The 18539-nt window shown below is 36.5% G+C and overlaps 1 protein-coding gene across 3 annotated transcripts in view; it reads right to left on the bottom strand.

Moving 5' to 3' along the window:
* The window catches only part of SYT1 (synaptotagmin 1), a 567865-nt gene that overhangs the window by 153849 nt on the left and 395477 nt on the right, over positions 1–18539 (bottom strand). For 2 of the 3 annotated variants that reach the window (XM_019797023.2, XM_011221754.3), the window contains 2 exons: positions 7497–7681; positions 1565–1687 (listed from right to left, as the gene is read on the bottom strand). In XM_019797023.2, the coding sequence (XP_019652582.1) occupies positions 1565–1687; positions 7497–7681 (308 nt within the window). The remainder of the gene's footprint in view (positions 1–1564; positions 1688–7496; positions 7682–18539) is intronic. The other variant, XM_011221755.3, reaches the window with a different exon arrangement.

Genomic DNA, 18539 nt, shown 5'->3' with positions numbered 1-18539 from the left:
ATTTAACTATAAATCGTATATTTATAAACGCATAGAAATCCATACCTATAAACATGTACCTGTAACTAAAATGCAGCTTTCTAGAATGTATTATGAAACAAAAGTGATCAAATAAATTTTTTTAGTATGATAGAGCATATCAATACAGTCTTCATGAGGAACCCTCTGGAAATTCAGGAAGTGAAGACATTATTTATATTGTTGATTTCTAAATAATACCCAGAATTCTTGCAACTCCATTGAACTCTCAGCAGTGTTACTGACTTTGGACTTTGGTGTCAAAGCTGAGCATTGGTGTTTGTTTTATGTATTGTTTATTCCTCATCCAACTGGAAATAACTAATGCAAGTCGCATTAGTGGTAAATGTATTAACATGTATATCACATCTTCCTCACGCAGAAAGATATGTAAAACAGAGTTAAAACTCCCTTTGTCAGACAAGGACATTGTCCTAAAGATTCTTGAGAGCCTGATCTCTAATTCAGCTGATTCCACTAATTCTTTTTTTTTTTTTTAAGATTTTATCTATTTTAGAGAGAGAGATGGCATGCTCCTGAGTGTTAGTTGGGGGAGGGGCAGAGGCAGGAGAGAAAGAATCCTCAAGCAGACTCTGGCATCCAGCCCCATGCTGGCAGATCCCAGGACTCGAAGATCATGACCTGAGCCAAAATCAAGAGTCAGACACTCAAATGAATGAGCCACCACTCAGGCGTCCCTCTACTAATTCTTACCTAGCTTTTTCATTTAACAAATCAGAAGGTAAAGGGGCATGGTCGATTTTTGTGGGTCCTAGAAGTTTTTTGTTTTTAATGTAGAGATTTTTAACATTTTTCTTTGAGCTACCTCTATAATGCATTTAGTAAAAGGTAGCGAATATTATCGTTCATCTAGGTGGCACTTCACAACTTTTTGAGAAATTGAAGCAGGAGTGATTGTTTTGTTACTGCCTTCAGTTCCTTAACGCCTTTTGGGCAGCAGTCATAGGCACTAGGAATCAAGTTGCTGGTCTTCTTTCCTAGAACGGTTAACTCTAACTCATCGGTGCTAGGAATTTTACCTAGTATCATATTACATAAGGCATTCCTGCCTTCGAAATTCATGGGAGGCAGTCAGTTTTTCACCTTTGATTCCTTATCAAACAGTTAGGTTTTGTTTCCAAGCTTTAGTTTACCTCAACAGTTCCTCACCCTGTTGGGATCGAATTCCATGAATTCCAAGGGAGATCTTAGCAGCTCAGGCTGATGGGCTGGTGGGAGCAGAGACTGTGGTTGGGAGCTGTCAGAATCAGACCGACTACTTGCAAGTTCATTTGTATTCTGCCTGCCTGCTGTAAGTGCCATAAGTAGATGTAATCGGTTGAATACTGTGAATTCTAATTACCAGAAGTTAAATTAGCAAGTAGGGGACTGCCTGTACTTAGAAATGATTTCATCAATAGCTTTGATAATTGCATTTTCCCCTCTCAGCAAACGAAATGTTTTAAGAAGTATCTTGCTTCAATTTCTACTTGGTAATTTCAGAAAACGTAATGGAATTAGAAGTCATTTCCCACCCCCTTCAGACCTGGTTATTCTGGAAATCGTAATCCAGTGAATATTGAAGTTTCCCCAGTTTCTCCTCTTCTTTGGGTTCTTCTTTTTCTTCCCCATCAGTCAATCCAGTTTCAGCATCATCGTCCTTTAGAGCCTAGGAGTAGGGAAATCAATTATATGTGAAATCAGGTGAGGTCGTTGAAACCCGTATCAACCTGGGCCTGTGGTTATACTTCCAAGCTGTTAGAAGCAAGCACTAAGATGCTGGAAATCCATTGGTCTGACACACATTCACATTTGCTGCTTATATATTTTTTAAAATTCCACTTGTGCACGGAATTTTCTTCCCCAATCAGCAAGCAACATGGAAGCGATGGAAAAGCCCCTCCAAATATGGCAAGCGAAAAATGTAAAGTTGTTGCAGAGAAAATGTCGACTTGGTATCATGTTGGCTTTGGTAAAACTGCTTCTTTCAGAAGTATGATAAACATGCTATTAACCAGGCCAGGTTTCACATTCATGTAGATTAAAGGGATCTAAGCTCAGCATCATGTAAAACATCATTGTTACATGCAGTGGAGAACTTCTATGAAATGCGTGGCCTTTTCTTGCCTTGTTTCCTATGAGAAAGATAGCTGAGGAAGTGATTCTCAAAGAATTTTAATTTCCTATGTTTCACATATACATTTATAATGGTTATGGAGAAGTGGAAAAAACATGCCACCAGCAAATGCATGTTTAGAGGAAAATCTACCCCACTTCCAGTTGAAGTTTACCATTTTATTTTTATAACAGCTCCACGGAAAGCTAGGCTGAATTAAATTGATTTATGGGTCTATTTGAGATCAAAAAAATAAAAGTAGTTACGTTTGAAATTTTGTCAAACTGAAATCAACATTAATGTTTATTTTGGATCAATGAACAAAAATTGTAGTTCTGAACTCTCAACTCAGTTTGGACCAACTGAATATTCTTTATAATCTAAAACTGAAGTGTAATGTAAAATGAGATACTAGAAAGCTCATTATTTCACAAAATACATTCAAATGCTCCTCTCTTTTGAAAATAAAAATAATGTATTTTCCCATTAAGTACAACAACTTTGTTGAAGAAAAATCAAAAGTTATAAAGATATATAAATATTAGGTAAGTTTTGTTTCTAGGGATATGCATTCTTATTGGTTAAGAGAATTAGGAAAATAATTTAAAATGTTATATGTAGTTATTCAAAATTAAAAATGATACAATTACGTTTCCCTGACCACTAGTGAGGTGAAAAAATTTGAAAATCTCTATAGTAATAAATTGTATTTATTCATCTGGGAACTGCTGGTATATATCCTTTGCTAAGTTTACTGTTGTTTTGTTTGGTTCTTATTGATTTCTAGAGACTCTTTGTATTTTAGTGGTCTCAACTTTTCTGTTATATATATTGCAGATCTTCTTCCCTAGTTTGTGGTTATGGCATTTTCATTGCTTTTTCCGTGTGTGTAGTGTGTGTGTGTGTGTGTGTGTGTGTATGTAGAATCTCACAGAAGTCAAGATAAGGCAGGGTGGTAGACTGCTTTATATCTGTGACAAAGTAAAGGAATTCTAACTCTTGTCAGCAGGTTAAATCTGAGAATTCTTGTAGAAGTCAAATGCAGGAGTATGTGGTCTTTCTTCTCTGCTGTGAGAAAGCTTTACTGTTCACTCGTTCATTTACACAGAGATTCTCTGTGATGCTTCAAAATGGCACTGAAATTGACAAGATTTTCCAGTTTGGCTCTACTCCGCTAACTCCAATTTGATCCTAAAAAAACCCCTGAGACTTGGTGGCATTGTATCAGTAGAACTCATTTGGGTGGGAAAAGCATATAAACAGAGTTGAGCTGTAGTTGGAGGTGCCTCCCCTTCTGTGCTTCTTGAAAATTTTCAGGAGCCTACAATGAGTTTGGAAAATTAAAAATTACCATTATTACATCTGTGTAGGAAAGTTTATACTGAAATGTTTTCCTGAATATTAAAATATTGGTTTCCTGATAACCAAAGGCAGGAAACAATTTAATTACTTAAAATTTAATCTTTTAACTTGGGCGGTGGCAGGGAGTGGGGATAGGTCATTACAGGGAACCTGCTAGTAAAGTGACCAGAAAAGACAACTGAGTTTAATTTAGAGGAGCCGAGGCAGTGAAATCACATTGCCCTTTCAAAACCTTAGCTGTCTGTTACTCGTTAACACTCCCATAGATGTGCTTAGAAAATTGCAGCTTAGGTAAATTGCCTTTGTGTAAGATTTTAAGTTTTTAAAAATAATAGCAAGCTATTTAGTACATATTTCTGTCTGAAAAATCTACACGTTACTTTATCATAATTATAAAAAAATTCATGGGTTAAAATACTTTTTCAAAAGTCTCTTTCAGAACTGACAATTTACATATCATGTTTCAGCCCACTGCAATTTGAAATAGCTGAGATATTAAATCTCCTTCTTTCTAAGTGGTTTTTGCCCCAGTAAAAGGTGCAGACCATCTCTGCAATTATTCTGTATGAAATAGGGCTAAATTTTTGATAATTTCTCAGTGCCACTGTTCATCAACGAAGTGATTAAGTCTATTCTTGTCCTGAAGGCTGAACTTCAGCAGGACGTCTTCTGTACCATCACATTAAATTCAGACCTATTAAATCAGTAGCTATTATAATATCTCAAGAGCAATACCCCTCAACCCATCACCACCCCCCTCAACAAAATGCAGAGGAAAAAGCTTGTAAACCCAGCATTTTGATGGTTTGCTAAATTGCGGTAGTAAAAGCTATGTGTTGGGAACATCAGATCTTGTTTTAAACTTCACAGATTTAGTGTACATGCTTCTGGCTTGCTTCAACATTCAAAAGGTGTGTAATTTACAACCATCGGAAGGAGAAGTTACTCTAAGTGAAATTGTTCAGATTTGGATTTGATAAGGCACACTTACAAAAGGTAGCACAAGGGACCGAATTTTCATTCTGTGCCCATCAATTAAAAACTTGAGCTTTCTAATACTGTTCTATTTAATCAGGTGGTAGTGTTTAAAATGAGAACCCTTTATCTTAAAAAAAAAATCAATTTAGTTCAGCCTCTTGATGTGTGTCAGAATGATACACCCTGAGCTGTGGAGCCCCAGCTGCCAGGCCATTTAATGTATCCGAGCGTTGACGAGGGGTTTCTAAAGAGCAGAGGAAACCTACCGCAAGGGACAGTCCAGAACAGTCATGAGACATAACACAGATAAGGAGGACATAGAAGGAAGAAATAAAAATTAAAATATCCACACACATTAGTGAAAGCCATGGAGAAATGACCTTTCCAGACCTGACTTTACAAATTAATACTGTCCCTCTGCATTTGACAGTGTTCTCAAGCTTTCAGGAATTAAAAACAAAAACCTTTATATATAAATCTTATGCTGTATAAATATACTGTTACTAGTTAGTTTGTTGTCATTATGGAATTTTTAAAATTCTTTGTTATAAAATTTTAAGAGACGGGTAGCCATGAACATTGGAATTTGAATTTCTGTCCATTCTTACATAGATTGAAATGGTAAAAACTTCCTGGTTGCCCTGGAGCCTATGTATCTTAAGAAATCATGTCTAAAATGCCTCTTACATCTGTTGTGTTTTTAAACGAGAGGCATAGATTATATTTGTTTTCCTCGTGTTCACATCAATACCTGTTTAAAATATTCTGAAAACGTGATTACTTAAGAATTTTACTGAATTTTAAAACTTATGCTTTTTGAAGTTGTATGATTGAATGGTCACCATGTGACATACATCTTAAAACTGCACACTCTATTTTGCTTCTTCATCCTTCCTCTTCATAAAACAATAGAAGCCATTATTAGCTACTTTTGCTGCCTTAAAAAGTAGCATAAGCTATTTGTTATATAACTGTTTACCGATAAGGCCTATTTTTGAAATGAAATTATATTTCATTTTGTACATTTAATTGTTCATAAACTAAAATAAGATCCATAAAATCCTCCATAGACAAATAATCTACTTAATGACATCTTTTCGAGTGGTTGAAATCCTAAATTCTTTGTCATAATAGTAGATTACTGTAAACTATCACTGACTTCCTACTAATACTTCCTTATTTGACTTATTTTCTCTTCCCCTCACATCCAAAGGAATAGATTATCATTGAAAAATTAACCACCATCAATTCTCTGTATGTAGTATTTTGAGATCTTGGTCATTTATCCAGGTCATTACAGGGGTAATAAACACCACTACTATACTATAAATTACAATCTTACATCATACAGGACAAATTCCACAAAGAAGAAAACAAATTTCTTTTGCTAGAAAAAATACTGTAGTTATAATATAACATTATTTAGTGCTTTTAATTGTTTATTCTTAGATATGGGGGAAATCATATTTGCATTATATTATAGTTACGAAAATGATAGGGCTATATTTTCAAACGGTTACATAGATATAGCTGAAATTCACATGCAAATCATTCAGTCCCTGTCCATCTAGCACATTGTTTCTATGCTTACTCTCCCAATGAACCATTTAAAGAAATCTCTATCAAGTTCTGCTTGTTACTGAAAGTGTTGAAATAAAGCAAGACATGTTTTCAAATTGTAGTTTTTATGTAACAAATTAACTGAAGAGAAAAAGCCTTTTAAGACCTCTGTGGTCGAATGTGGGTACAGAGACTTCTGTGGCTGTGATTAGAAACTCAGAAAAATGAAAACCTTGTTGTTCTGAGCTCAGGACAAATCTCTGAGTGTGAGTGCAAGCACTGCAAACATTCTGTAACTGAAACCAAACAAAAGTTCAGTGAGTGCTGAAGAGTCTTTGTGAAGTTGTTGTCAATAGATATTACAGTACCTTTGAGAAAAAGTGTTTAAATTTCAAGCTGGGGCGTGGGGTTGGTGCCCTGAGTGGGCAGTTAACTAGGAAACTTTGCAAATGTGCTAAAAATGCCCTCCTTGACTCAACTGTTCTTACAGAGATTCACCTATGCAGGAGTTCAATTAAGAGTAATTAATACGATAAGAAGAATTTCAAAAGCTGTCAATATATGTTGTTATTTGGGAATAAATAGAATTTTTGAATTATATGAAAGGAAACAAAGATAACTGAAGGCGTTCTTTCTATGAAAAAGCTCTACATTTATGTGAATATGAATTAAATGTTCTTTAAAGATATCCAGTACGAAAATGATTCAAAAAATAATGAAGAGGCATTTAATTATAACTATTAATAGTAAACTTTATTTTGAACCAAATCATCCAGTTAATTTAAGAAAAATAGACAATGATGTAAAGAACATCCAAATGGCTTCCTGAGGCTCTGGAAGATAATCCAGCCGGTTGGATTCCACAACCTGTGTTGTGGTCTCATGGTCCCTAAGTAACAAAACAGGAATTTTGCCTTAAAATTATGCCCTGTTCTTCAGGACTGGCTTTTAATTCTCTCCCTTTTAACTCACTGTGTAACTCACTATTCCTGAGCGCTAATTATGGAGGCGGATGTATCTATAGGAATGGTAATTTTCATCCAGTGTGATAAACAGTGATATGAACAGTGGTAATGTGAGAAAGGCACCCTGCCCAAGAGGGAAAGCATTCAGATACTCTCGATTCTGTTTCTCTAACTCTAAGTGCAATTAAGACTGGCTGAACAGATGTAATCCAAATACCCAGGCATCATTCCAGTCTGCTGGGTCTGTCAAGATGGCCCTGCCAGTCGTCGATGCCCTTTTCTGGGTCAGATGCTTAGGAGCCTGGAAAACCCTACCAAATGTTTTCATTGCACTTTGGGACGTTGAGTAATGACTGAAAGGATTGCAAAGCATTTTTGACAACAGCGACATCTGTCCAGAAGTTGTTTGCTTCTATACTTATCTGGTATAAAATAATAAACCATTTATTAGCTTTTAATAAAATCATCAAAGAAGTAATACGGAATGAAGACATTACCTGATCTTTCATGGTCTTCCCTAAGTCTTTCACATCTTTCATGTTAATGGCATTCTTCCCTCCCTTCTCTTTTCCCTTCTTCTTGTTTTTCTTTTTGAACAAACATTTCTTGCAGATACAAAAGCAGCAGGTCAGGACTAAAAGGACAGCAACTATGGCTATGGCGATTAAGGCCCACGGTGGCACTGAAAGAAAAAAAGATGTAAAAGACATTAGTAATAAACATTGCATGGGCAAAACCTTTCAACCTTTGGATTACAAAGCTATTCACTGGTTAATTTGTATTTATTGAGCGCTCCAGGCGCTCAACAGGACAACTGTTCTGTGTCACGTGACCTAGATTTCCTCTGCCCGGATGTGGTTTCTGTTTCTACCTCACCCTTCCACACGTGGCAAATATGCCTTCCTCCAAGCTAGATTTCCGTTCATCCATTCCTTCCTTCGGCCAGAGCACAACTCCGGAGTTTGGCCTTGGAATTGAAATCCTGGCCCTACCATTTATTAGCTGTGTGGCCTTGGGCAAGTCATCTATCCTCTCTCCGCCTCGCCTCAGTATCCTCATCTCTAAAGTGGAGGTAAACTGGCAGCTATCATAGACTTTTTGAAGATTAAAATAAGATGCATTTCCCGGCACATGGTAAAAGCTTAATAAATATTAGCAGCTACTACCCATCTATTAAATACTAGAGGTTCTATTAATATGTTTTGGATATAATGGGAGGGGCAGACATCAGTCGAATAACCAGAGAAAACAAAGAGCATAATGATAATAGTGGTGAGGAAGCAGAACTTGGTGCTCTGAAAGTCACCCACTCTAAAAGTAGGACATTTACCTGTCCCAGGTCTGCAGAGGCAGGGCAAGGTTATGCTCGGGGGCTCTGAAACCAGGCTTTGATTCAGGCTTGGCCACTTTGAGGCTGTGTGACTCTGGCTAGATTGCTTAACTGTTCTTTCTTTTTTTTTTTTTTTTAATATTTTATTTATTTATTTGACAGAGAGACAGCCAGTGAGAGAGGGAACACAAGCAGGAGGAGTGGGAGAGGAAGAAGCAGGCTCCCAGCAGAGCAGGGAGCCCAATGTGGGGCTCGATCCCAGGACCCTGGGATCACACCCTGAGCCGAAGGCAGATGCTTAACGACTGAGCCACCCAGCCACCCCAAGATTGCTTAACTGTTCTGAGTTAGTTTCCTTCCCTATAAAGTGCAGATAATAGTAGTACGTATTTCGTCTCTTTTGAAAATTAAAGCAGTTACTATACTAAAAAGTTTAGAATGGCATGCAGCACATAAGAGGAACTCAATGTTAGCTATTCATTTTCAAGGCATACAGCTAAGTATTATGGGTAACGTGGAACACTCAGTCTATGTGGGGACATAAAACATGCACCCTAATAAATACAAACTAAAAAAACACAGAAGTTCAGTGGCTATGCTAGGAGAAATTGAGAGGAAGAGGTGATTTTTTTGATAAAAAGAGAGGCTTCAGATTTCTAGGCTCTGTTTAAAAAAATAAAGCATATACAAAAAACATAAAAATATTTTTCTATTACTGTTGTCCATCTACTAAAAGTTATTCTATTTTCTTATTTGGCATATCCTCCACCATGTGCTTATATTATAAAAAAGCTGTTGTAGAAACATTTAAGATTTCACATTGCCTGGAAAGGAATTATTCAACTGTTGAGATTGATCAGGAGAAGTCATTAGATTTGCTTGCTGTGATTAAGAAAAGACACTGGACATTGAAATGGTAAGAATTACTATTTTCTTCTAGCTACGTAAACACCGCTAGTACCAGTGATTGCTGAACACAAGTCAGGACTACTTTGATAAAGTAGAAGCACTTAAAAATGAACGTCTCTTCAAAACAGACAACCCGCTTTTTGGTCCTTCTGCATTTAGCTTTACAGTGTTGAACCCTTACTATGCATATTATTCTAGCATTGGCCAATAAATGTTAGCCTAAGGACATATAAAAGCACAACTTCTGAAATTGTGTTTTCAGCCAAAGAAATATTAGAAAGTAATATATAAGCCCACACCAAACACCATGTTTTCTTATGTTCTCTAACCTCACTAAACATATTTTTATAAATGTAAATTAAACTTACGTAACCAATGATATCATTCATAACACCCCATTTGAAACCTTCTCCTTCTTTTGATCTAGTTAAAACCCTGCCACGCATGAATGAAAGAGTCTGTGTATTCATTGCAGGCCAGACAGTATTAATAATGACCCTTCATTTTGAACCTCGTAAATTATTCTTCTAGTAGGACTTGTGTGATAGTCTCTCAGAGAGCTACATAAAAGTCTCTTAAATTACACAGGACAAGACAGAGATCATTTGACAACTTCACAAAAAGAAAATAGACAGTGAAAGCACAGGAACGTTATTTAAGCACAAGGAGTTAAAGACATAGGGACATAGGATTACAGGAGGAAATCTTAAATAGTGCACTTGAAGGTAAATTATAGCCACTGAGAAAATTTTATTTTGTGATTTTTATTTCTTAAAGTGCTGCCATATTCTAGGTATGATCTCCTGAATAGCTTACTTTGTAACTTTGAATATTCTGTATCAAATATATGAAACTCACAAAAATTTCCCCACAATTACTGGCACTTTCAGGTAGATTTAAAAAACCTTAAGCTTATCATTTTGCATACTCCTACCTATGAAAGCCTGACTGAATAGGTATTGGGAATCTAAACTACCATTTTTAATTAAATTGAGTTATTTGAATTGAATTCTCATCTTGAATTCTATGGAGATCAACCAAATACTTAGAATTTGGCCAGTTTCATAAGAAACACCATCTATAGTATTATTCATTAGTAATATTTATAGAAATGTTTTAATATGAGTGAGAAAATCTCATATATTTTCTTTTAGGCTAAAAATTGATGAAAGACCTACTCAATATGGGCTAGCAGCTGCTACAGTTTTACATACATTATCTCATTTAATATTTATAGCAGTTTTGTTCATTATCCTTTCACTTTTATACAGGAAAAACTGTATACAGAGGAAAAACCATTGATCCAATAGTTTGAGAAATTCAAATATATCTTTACATTATTAGATTAAAAAAATGTATTTTAAATGTACACAAAGGAAAAAATCTTTAGCTTTGAAATCTTTTTAATAAAACATTTTATATTAAAAAAACAGTAAAAACAAATAACAGCAGAAGATGCTACCAAGAGTGTGTTCCATAATATAACGTATAGCTTCAATAAAGAATGGGCTCATCAAAATATTGCTATTGGCGGAAAGCTATTAGCTTATTGTTACTGCCACCCAGCTATCATTAAATGGAATTTTATAACAAGAATTTTAACATTTAACTTAAAGACCTTTCAGCAAAAAATAATAGAGCTTTCCATTAAAAATGTTATTTTCATTTTCCAGTTAATGAATTAATCTGACATTGTTTAACCCAAAGGGAAACTGATGCATAAGAATTAAGTCAAGGTCAATTCTAAACTGACTGATGTTTTGATGTTTTAACTTAGACTTTGCAGTGGGCAGAACTGAGATTCCTCCAAAATGTTCTCATGCTATCCCCTGGGACCTGTGAATGTTACCTACACAGCAGAATGGACTTTGCAAATGTGAGTTAGGATCTTGAGGCGGGGAGGTTATCCTGGGTTACAACTGCTAGAACCGAAGCAATTACTAGAGTCCTTATCAGTGAGAAAGGCAGGCAGGAGTTTCAGAATCAGAGATTTGAAGATTCTACGCTGCTGATTTTGAAGATGGAGGAAGGAACCATGAACCAAGGAATAGAGGTGCCTCTAGAAGCTGGAAAAGGCAAGGAAATGGATTCTCCCCTACAGTTTTAAGAAGGAATCAGTTCATATAGCCATTATGGAAAAGAGTATGGAGGTTCCTCAAAAAATTAGAAGTGGAACTGCCATATAATCTAGCAATCTCATTCTAGGTATATATACAAAGGTAACAAAAAAAATTTACTATTTTGCTGTGGTGTATTCACCCCTATATTCACTACAGTATTATTCATAATAGCCAAGATAAAGAAACAACCAAGTGTCCACGAATGGATGAAGGCATAAAGAAAATGTAGTGTATACTGCGATTGGAATATTATTCAACCATAAAAAAGGAAATCCCACCATTTGTGACAACAGGATGATTCTTGAGGGCATTATGTCAAGTGAAGTTAAGTCTGTGATAGAAGACATACAGACAGGTCCTGTATGACCACATCTAAATGAGAAGCCTATAAAAGTGGAGAACATGTGGAAACAGAGTAGATTGGTGGTTACCAGAGGCTGGGGAGTGGGATCATTGGGAAGACATTGGTCAAAGGGTACAAACTTTTAATTATAAGATGAATAAATTCTGGGGATCTGATGTACAGCATGGCGACTACAGCTAACAAGACTCTGTTGTACATACAGATGAAATTTGCTAAAAGAGAAGATCTTGAACGTTCTTACTGCACACACACATAATCATGTGGGGTGAAGGCTGTGTTAACTAGCCCAATTGTAATTATTTCATAATACATATATCAAATCATTACAATGTACACCTTAAATTTAGACAATATTATTAATTATATCTCAGAGGTGGGGATTAAAAAAGGAATCAACTCTTCTGACAATTTGAATTTAGCTTAGTGAAACCTGTTTTGGACTTCTGACCTCCAGAACAAGAAAATAATAAATTTGTGTAGTTTTACATTTGTGATAATTCATCATAGCAGCAATAGAAAATTCAAGAGATAGAAAGCAGACCTCAAGATTTGTGGTATGCTGCATATAGATGATTCTGCAATTGGAGTATTAGTGTGGGTTATTTCTATATTTTCTATGTTCTTTTTGTTCACCACCTTGACCTATCTCGTCTGCAGCTGTTCTCATGACACTAACATTGTACCAAGGCTCCCTCAAAGATAACCAATGGTTTTCCTGTGGCCAAACACAAACAACATTATCTGTAGTATGAGAAAATCTTGATCATACATTCCTTTTTGAAATTTCCTTCTGCTGTTTTTTTCTGCTGCCCTTACCAGCATCGTCTTGTACGAGTCTGACATTTTTCCTCTTTCCTTTCCCGTTCCCAATTCTTTAAATGGAGTTGTCATTCAGCGTTCTTAGCCTCTTGTGCATTTTCACATTCACTCACTGTTGAGCACCTTCTTTCCCATGCCTTAAACTTTTACATCAGTTATCCGTTCTGTTCCCTCTTATATACGCTGGAGCTGTATCTCCCACTGCTTATAGAATGTTTCCTACAAATCCGTCATCTCAAACCAGTTCACCAAATCAGCTCTATGGCTCCTCTTAGTGCTTCAATGATTGCATGCTTGTTGTATCTTGAAACCACGTGGAAAATTTTCTCCCAAGCCTGATCGAGTGGGAAGTCATGCCATTTCTTCTTCCATATGTTTTGTGCTTCCATCTATTTCTACTTGTAAGGTGTGGGCCGGAGGTTACCTCCCACGTGACTGAGTCACTCATTCTTTGCTCAGTTCTATACCCATGTCTTCCTCAAACATAGTCCTTCTTTCTTTAAATGCTATTCTTCTTTTTCTTTAGTCATTTAAATATTATTTCTCAAGGCTCAGTGAAAGTTTCTGTGTTGACAGATTTCTAAATAAAAATACTGTGTACTTTTGCTAAAATTTCCCTTCCTACCCAGTAAGAAATATTGACTATGTGGTGGAATACATTGGGTCATTGAGGTGAGTATACAAAGATGTATTATTGAAAAATAAATCCAAATCTATAAAATATATCAAAGCATTTTAATACAACCCCTTTCTACACATGAAATTCTATACTTCTTAAAAACTCAAAATTCAGCTCTTTATAGATTATTCATGAACTGAAGTACTGGTATTCAATGAAAACACAAAAAAATAATTTGGAGCCATTTAGAAGTGAATTTGCATTAGCATGTCTTCTTTTGGGGGAGAAAAATCAACTGTTACCCCTTATCAAGAGAGGCCATTCTTTCATGAGGAGTTGGCATAAGTTAAGCAGTTTGAAAAATTAAGTATTTAAACACCTACTTATTGAACATCTATTTGCCTGGCATTTTTTACAGGGCTGTAATACAGTGCCAAGCAGGGTTTGTATAATCATGAAGCTTACTATTTACCTCGTACATTTAAAAACTTGATGCTATTTACTTTTTTAAAAGTAAAGTTCTTAAATTTGCCAAACTCAGTACTTAGAGGATAATATGGTGTTTTCAGAGAGAATCTCCATGGCTTCATGTGCTCTCGTGTACAAATTTAGTGCTCTAAGGGGGGCGTTTATTGATGAAAGCGACTACTAAATATTCTTTTTACAATAAAACTGTTATTCTCAGCTTGAAAAATATTTTTTTTCCTCCAGGGGGCTTTGGCACTAAGGAAATTTGTAAACATTATTGACTTAAGAGGTCCTCATAAACTTTTTTTTTAAAAAGTAGACACTTCAAATTTCCTTCTCCTTAATATCACTGAGAACAAGGTTTTGCGGAGGGTACATTTATGAAAAGGAAGATCTTACTGAAGAGTAGACCTGGGTGTCCGTTTATGCCCCCAAATCCAAAGTCTGCTCATCGGGCAGATGAGTCCTACAGAATGAACAGTTGGGGAGAGAAACTTTATAAGATTTGCACAAGGTGTCCAATGGCCAAGAGGAGCCCAGTTCTAGATCTCCTTACTCTAAGCTCTCACTTCTAAATAGACCCCTCCCCCCATTCTCTAAAATGCCTAACTCAGTCCTACCAGCTGAGTGCTCAGTAAACATGAAGTGGCTTGAAAGAAACACACACCACCATGTTCTTGGGCTCAGGCACACGTAGAGTGGGATGGTCTCTGAGGTACAGCACTGTCTCCTATAAGTTTCCCTTCAGTCTGCCGCTCAGTTGTATTTCCTCAGCTCCAGCTCTCTCCTGCCATATCCCCGTGTGTCAGCTTTTGTAGTCTCCTAGGCTGGCAACCTTCTGGTGGATTCATTCATTGGGTTTAGATACAATCTAGGGCAAAACTCACTGTTTTTTATTTCTGCCTCAATTTCACTTTCAAGGGCAGCTCTGCATTATCTGGCAGGTTCCATTCCCATTCAGCATATTAAGGAACAACCTAAAATCCATATCTCTTTCACAAGATGGGCTGTATTTTCCTCTCTGAGAAATAGCAGCTCATGCGTTTACATCAGTCCTAGGTATTTCAGCCAAGAGCTTCGGGATGATCTAGGTAATACCGTTGCTATGGCCACTCCAAAAATTCAGCAATAACTTCAAGCCTTTTTTACCTTTGCCATAGCTCTGTTTTGTCCTGAGTGCCTCATCGCTGCACTAATGTCTGTATAATTCATCTTATGAAGAACTTACATATTTCTTCAATCTTATATTTACTGCAGCTATTTTGCCAACTTCCAGGTTTACCCCAAACAATCTGTCTTTCTAGATCATCCGGCATTGATGCAAGGCGCAGAATAGAATGTGAAAATAATTTTACTGTTAAATGGTAAGAAAAAGAATCTATTTCAAAGCTTTACTTTTAGACTGTTTATGAATGATTTTAAACACACAAGGATAATTTTTCAAGAATTGGCAAAAAGCCAAATAAGTCTTGTAGTTTAAGGCTTTTTCTAAATTGCAAAATGCAAATAGAAATAAAGCGCTGGAAATATGTGGATTAATATGCTCATTAACCACCTCTGGAGACAGCACATTAAATGTGAGATTTGAAACACTGTATGAAGTCACACACAGTATGGCTTAAGAATAAACCAACCAGTCAAAGGTCAGAATGAAGAGTTTCTCATTATAGACTGAAACAGCTTCAAAGACTGTGCATTCTTCGCTCCTGGGTATTAAACAAACTTTTTCTTCAGTCTTGAGGATAGAGTTCGAAGCCTCTGTTGAATTATATGCCTCTTTTAAAATATGACAAAAATTTATAGTGTCTTGATGGGAAAATACATGTGTGTGTGCACACAAGATATGTGCTACGTATTTAAATTTCTGTACAATTGGGAATGTATGGCACCCTTGTGAAGGTTACAGTTCCTGGTCTAAAAGATTGTTGGATTCCAAATTAAAAACTCCTTTCCCACAAGCATCAGGGTAAAATTCACCAAGATGAAGGAATTTAAAACAAACAAACAAACAACTTAATCCTTCATTTGGTCATTTGACCTTTTACTTATTTTCTTGGCCATCTGCTATGTGCTTATACTGTGCTGGGGATGGTGGGGGAACAGAGAAGGTGGGTCCTTCTCTCTAGGACCTTGCAAAGACTACCTTCCAGGAAAAAAAAACAAAAACCCAAAACTAGGAGATAGACAGTACAGGATTAAACACAAAATTCAGCAGAGTAGGTGAGCTCCATAGGCGGCAAGTTAGGGACGAGTAAGGTAACGGGTCCTAGAGTTTAATCAAAGCTCCAAGCAAGAGGTTGAGTCTTGAGGTGACCTCCAAAACCTTGCTTGCTACATAATGAAAATAGCATTTTGGGAACTCCAGTTCTTTTCCTCCCTTTCTTCCTTCCTGACTCCCTCCCCTCTTACCTATAGTCTATCTGTGTGTCTCCCTCCCTCTCTCTTCTTCCTTAATCCTTCCTTCTCCTCTTTCCTTTGGTTTTTAGATTTCCTTTAACTTCTCTCCTAGTGACTACCTTGTTAAACAAAGCTCTCAGTAGAACACTTAGGAGTCTATGTGAGATTTTTTTTTTTTGTCACACTAAATGGAAACACAATTCCTTATAGTAAACACATGTAGCCTTCCCTAAATAGCCTTCAGAATTACCCTCTTAACACATTCTCCTCTTACATAGTTCTGTTCGGCTTTTTCAGTATGTGCTCCTGACAAAAAGCAAACTGGAAGATATGTCTCTGTGAATAGGTTATAAAAATGATCCAAGCCGTTGGGTAGACTTAGCTACTCATTAAGGCAGTAATGTACGAGAGAGGTGCATTCATTCATTCACTCATCCAAGTGTCTGTTTAACACACTAATGCTCAGGACATTGAAGGAATAATGAACAAGTTGGAAATAATTTACTTAAACAGCTTCAAGTCCAGCTGGGCAGATGTGATTATTATACGTGAAGCAAATTGTGAGCAACACTGGACAGTGTGTTAAATGCCAAATTAAATGGGGTCTTTGGCTTGAGTCTGATTCCATTATGTAGTCGCAGCAATCTTACTCATCAAATGAACACTTATTTAGAATTATTTTAAAAAACCTTAAAACTTAATAAAATGGGAAATCTGCCCTTTAAAAAAAACTGTTAATACATTTAAAAAGCTTCAGGAAAACACAGTCCTTTGAAAAGCACAAAATCATTTAAAAAACTGTTAGTATATTTAAAAAACTTCAGTTAAATATGTTGCTTTGAAAAGTACGAAACCACAACCTGTACATTGAGAAATTTTTAACAGAACGTCTATCTGTTGATCTGATTTTGGTAGGTACTGTCTATGGAACAAATTCACAGCCCCTGCTGAATAACTTAGTAAGGTTATTGATGTTTCTTGTTGAATGCCATGATTCGTCTTGATAACAAAAGTTTGTTGACTGAAGGCCATTTTATCTGCACAGGTATTAATCAAATAATTAATTTTATAAAATGTCTCTAATAATAGTCTGCTTTCCACGATAAGGCAAAGTCATCCGTATATTTGCAATATTGGAATGTCTGAAATTTGACATGGAAAATGATGTTGGGTCTTCAGGCAGAGATAAGCCCCCCCCCCCCCCCCCCCCCCCCCCNCCCGCAGGACTTCCCGAGGATTTAGATAAGGCTGCAGTCAGCCCGGGAGCTTGCTGTGTGCAGGCTCCAGGGAAAAGCATTGGTAAACAGGAGCTGATGCCAGGTGAGCTGGCAGAAGCGAAGGCAATTCACGGGCTAATCAGTCCGGAAGCCTTTGGAAGTTTGTAACAGTTTTCAATCATGCTGTGGACAACACAATTTCGTGGTTAAAGGGAAATCCATTTATCCCAACAAATTTGTAGCATGTCTCTCTTGAGTTCTGATTTCCAAGTTCAAAACTGAAAAAGAGTACGTCTCAGGTTTTTCTTCCCCTAGTGGAAGCTAACGTTATTCTTTTGTATTGAAAGTCTTCACAATAAGCATCTTTTGGATTCTGATTCAATTGGTATTTTGTTTTCCTTTGACGCTTTGAATCTGGTTAACCTTGTCTTGAATCTGTTTTCTGTCTTTGGCAGAAATGCCCAAGTAAAAAAAATTGATTCCAAGACCTGAATATGGCACCTGGTGGCAACTTTTGGATATTTCAATCTTTGAGTCTCTACTTGTTTCTTTTCAAAGCAATTTCATAACATGATTAAATCCAATTACGGTAAAAGAACATCGGCTAAACGGGCACATAGATTCCCTGCTTCTCGATGCTAGTGTACAACTTCAGGCCAGCAGTTAGAAGAAACAAAGAAAAATGCCACCTAGCCTTATTACCTCCTGTTTTGGAAGAATTTTTTCCCCTGTACTTTCTGTTCATTATTCTAAGGGAAAGTCACAATGTTTTTAGAATTCCCTGTAACTTGGAGCAATTTGATTGTACTGACAGAACTGTGTGGTTGCTATGCATGAGCGAGGAAGAGCAGGGTGTTTGAGTCTTTCCAGTCATGAAAAGGAAGAGTCAGCCTCATTAATTTCATTACTATGCAAAGTGACAGGTAGACAACAGTGAAAACAAAGCCCCTTGCTTGTCTAGCTATCCACAGGACATTTCCCCTTGATTATCCAATGGATTCCTGCTGCTACAGACCGAACTTACTAATTTTCCTCTCCAACTGCTGTTTTCTCTGTTTCTCTCAGTGTATTTTTCTCCCTGGCAATTTGTAGCATCGTTTCTTCTTTTTGTTTCCTGGTTCTTGGATTTGAATTTTCATCTTTATTTTTCTACAACTCCCGTGATTCTTGATTTATTTTCTGTTTTTGCTTTTGAACGGACTGCCCTATGCCTATGTGTGTGTGTGTGTGTATATATATGTATACATATATATATATATATGTATACATATATATATATATATATATATATGTTCTC

This window comes from Ailuropoda melanoleuca, chromosome 15, assembly GCF_002007445.2.
Source record: "Ailuropoda melanoleuca isolate Jingjing chromosome 15, ASM200744v2, whole genome shotgun sequence".
Lineage (NCBI taxonomy): Eukaryota > Metazoa > Chordata > Mammalia > Carnivora > Ursidae > Ailuropoda > Ailuropoda melanoleuca.
The sequence above is the reverse complement of the archived record's forward strand: the minus strand, read 5'-3'. Positions and strand labels throughout refer to the sequence as shown.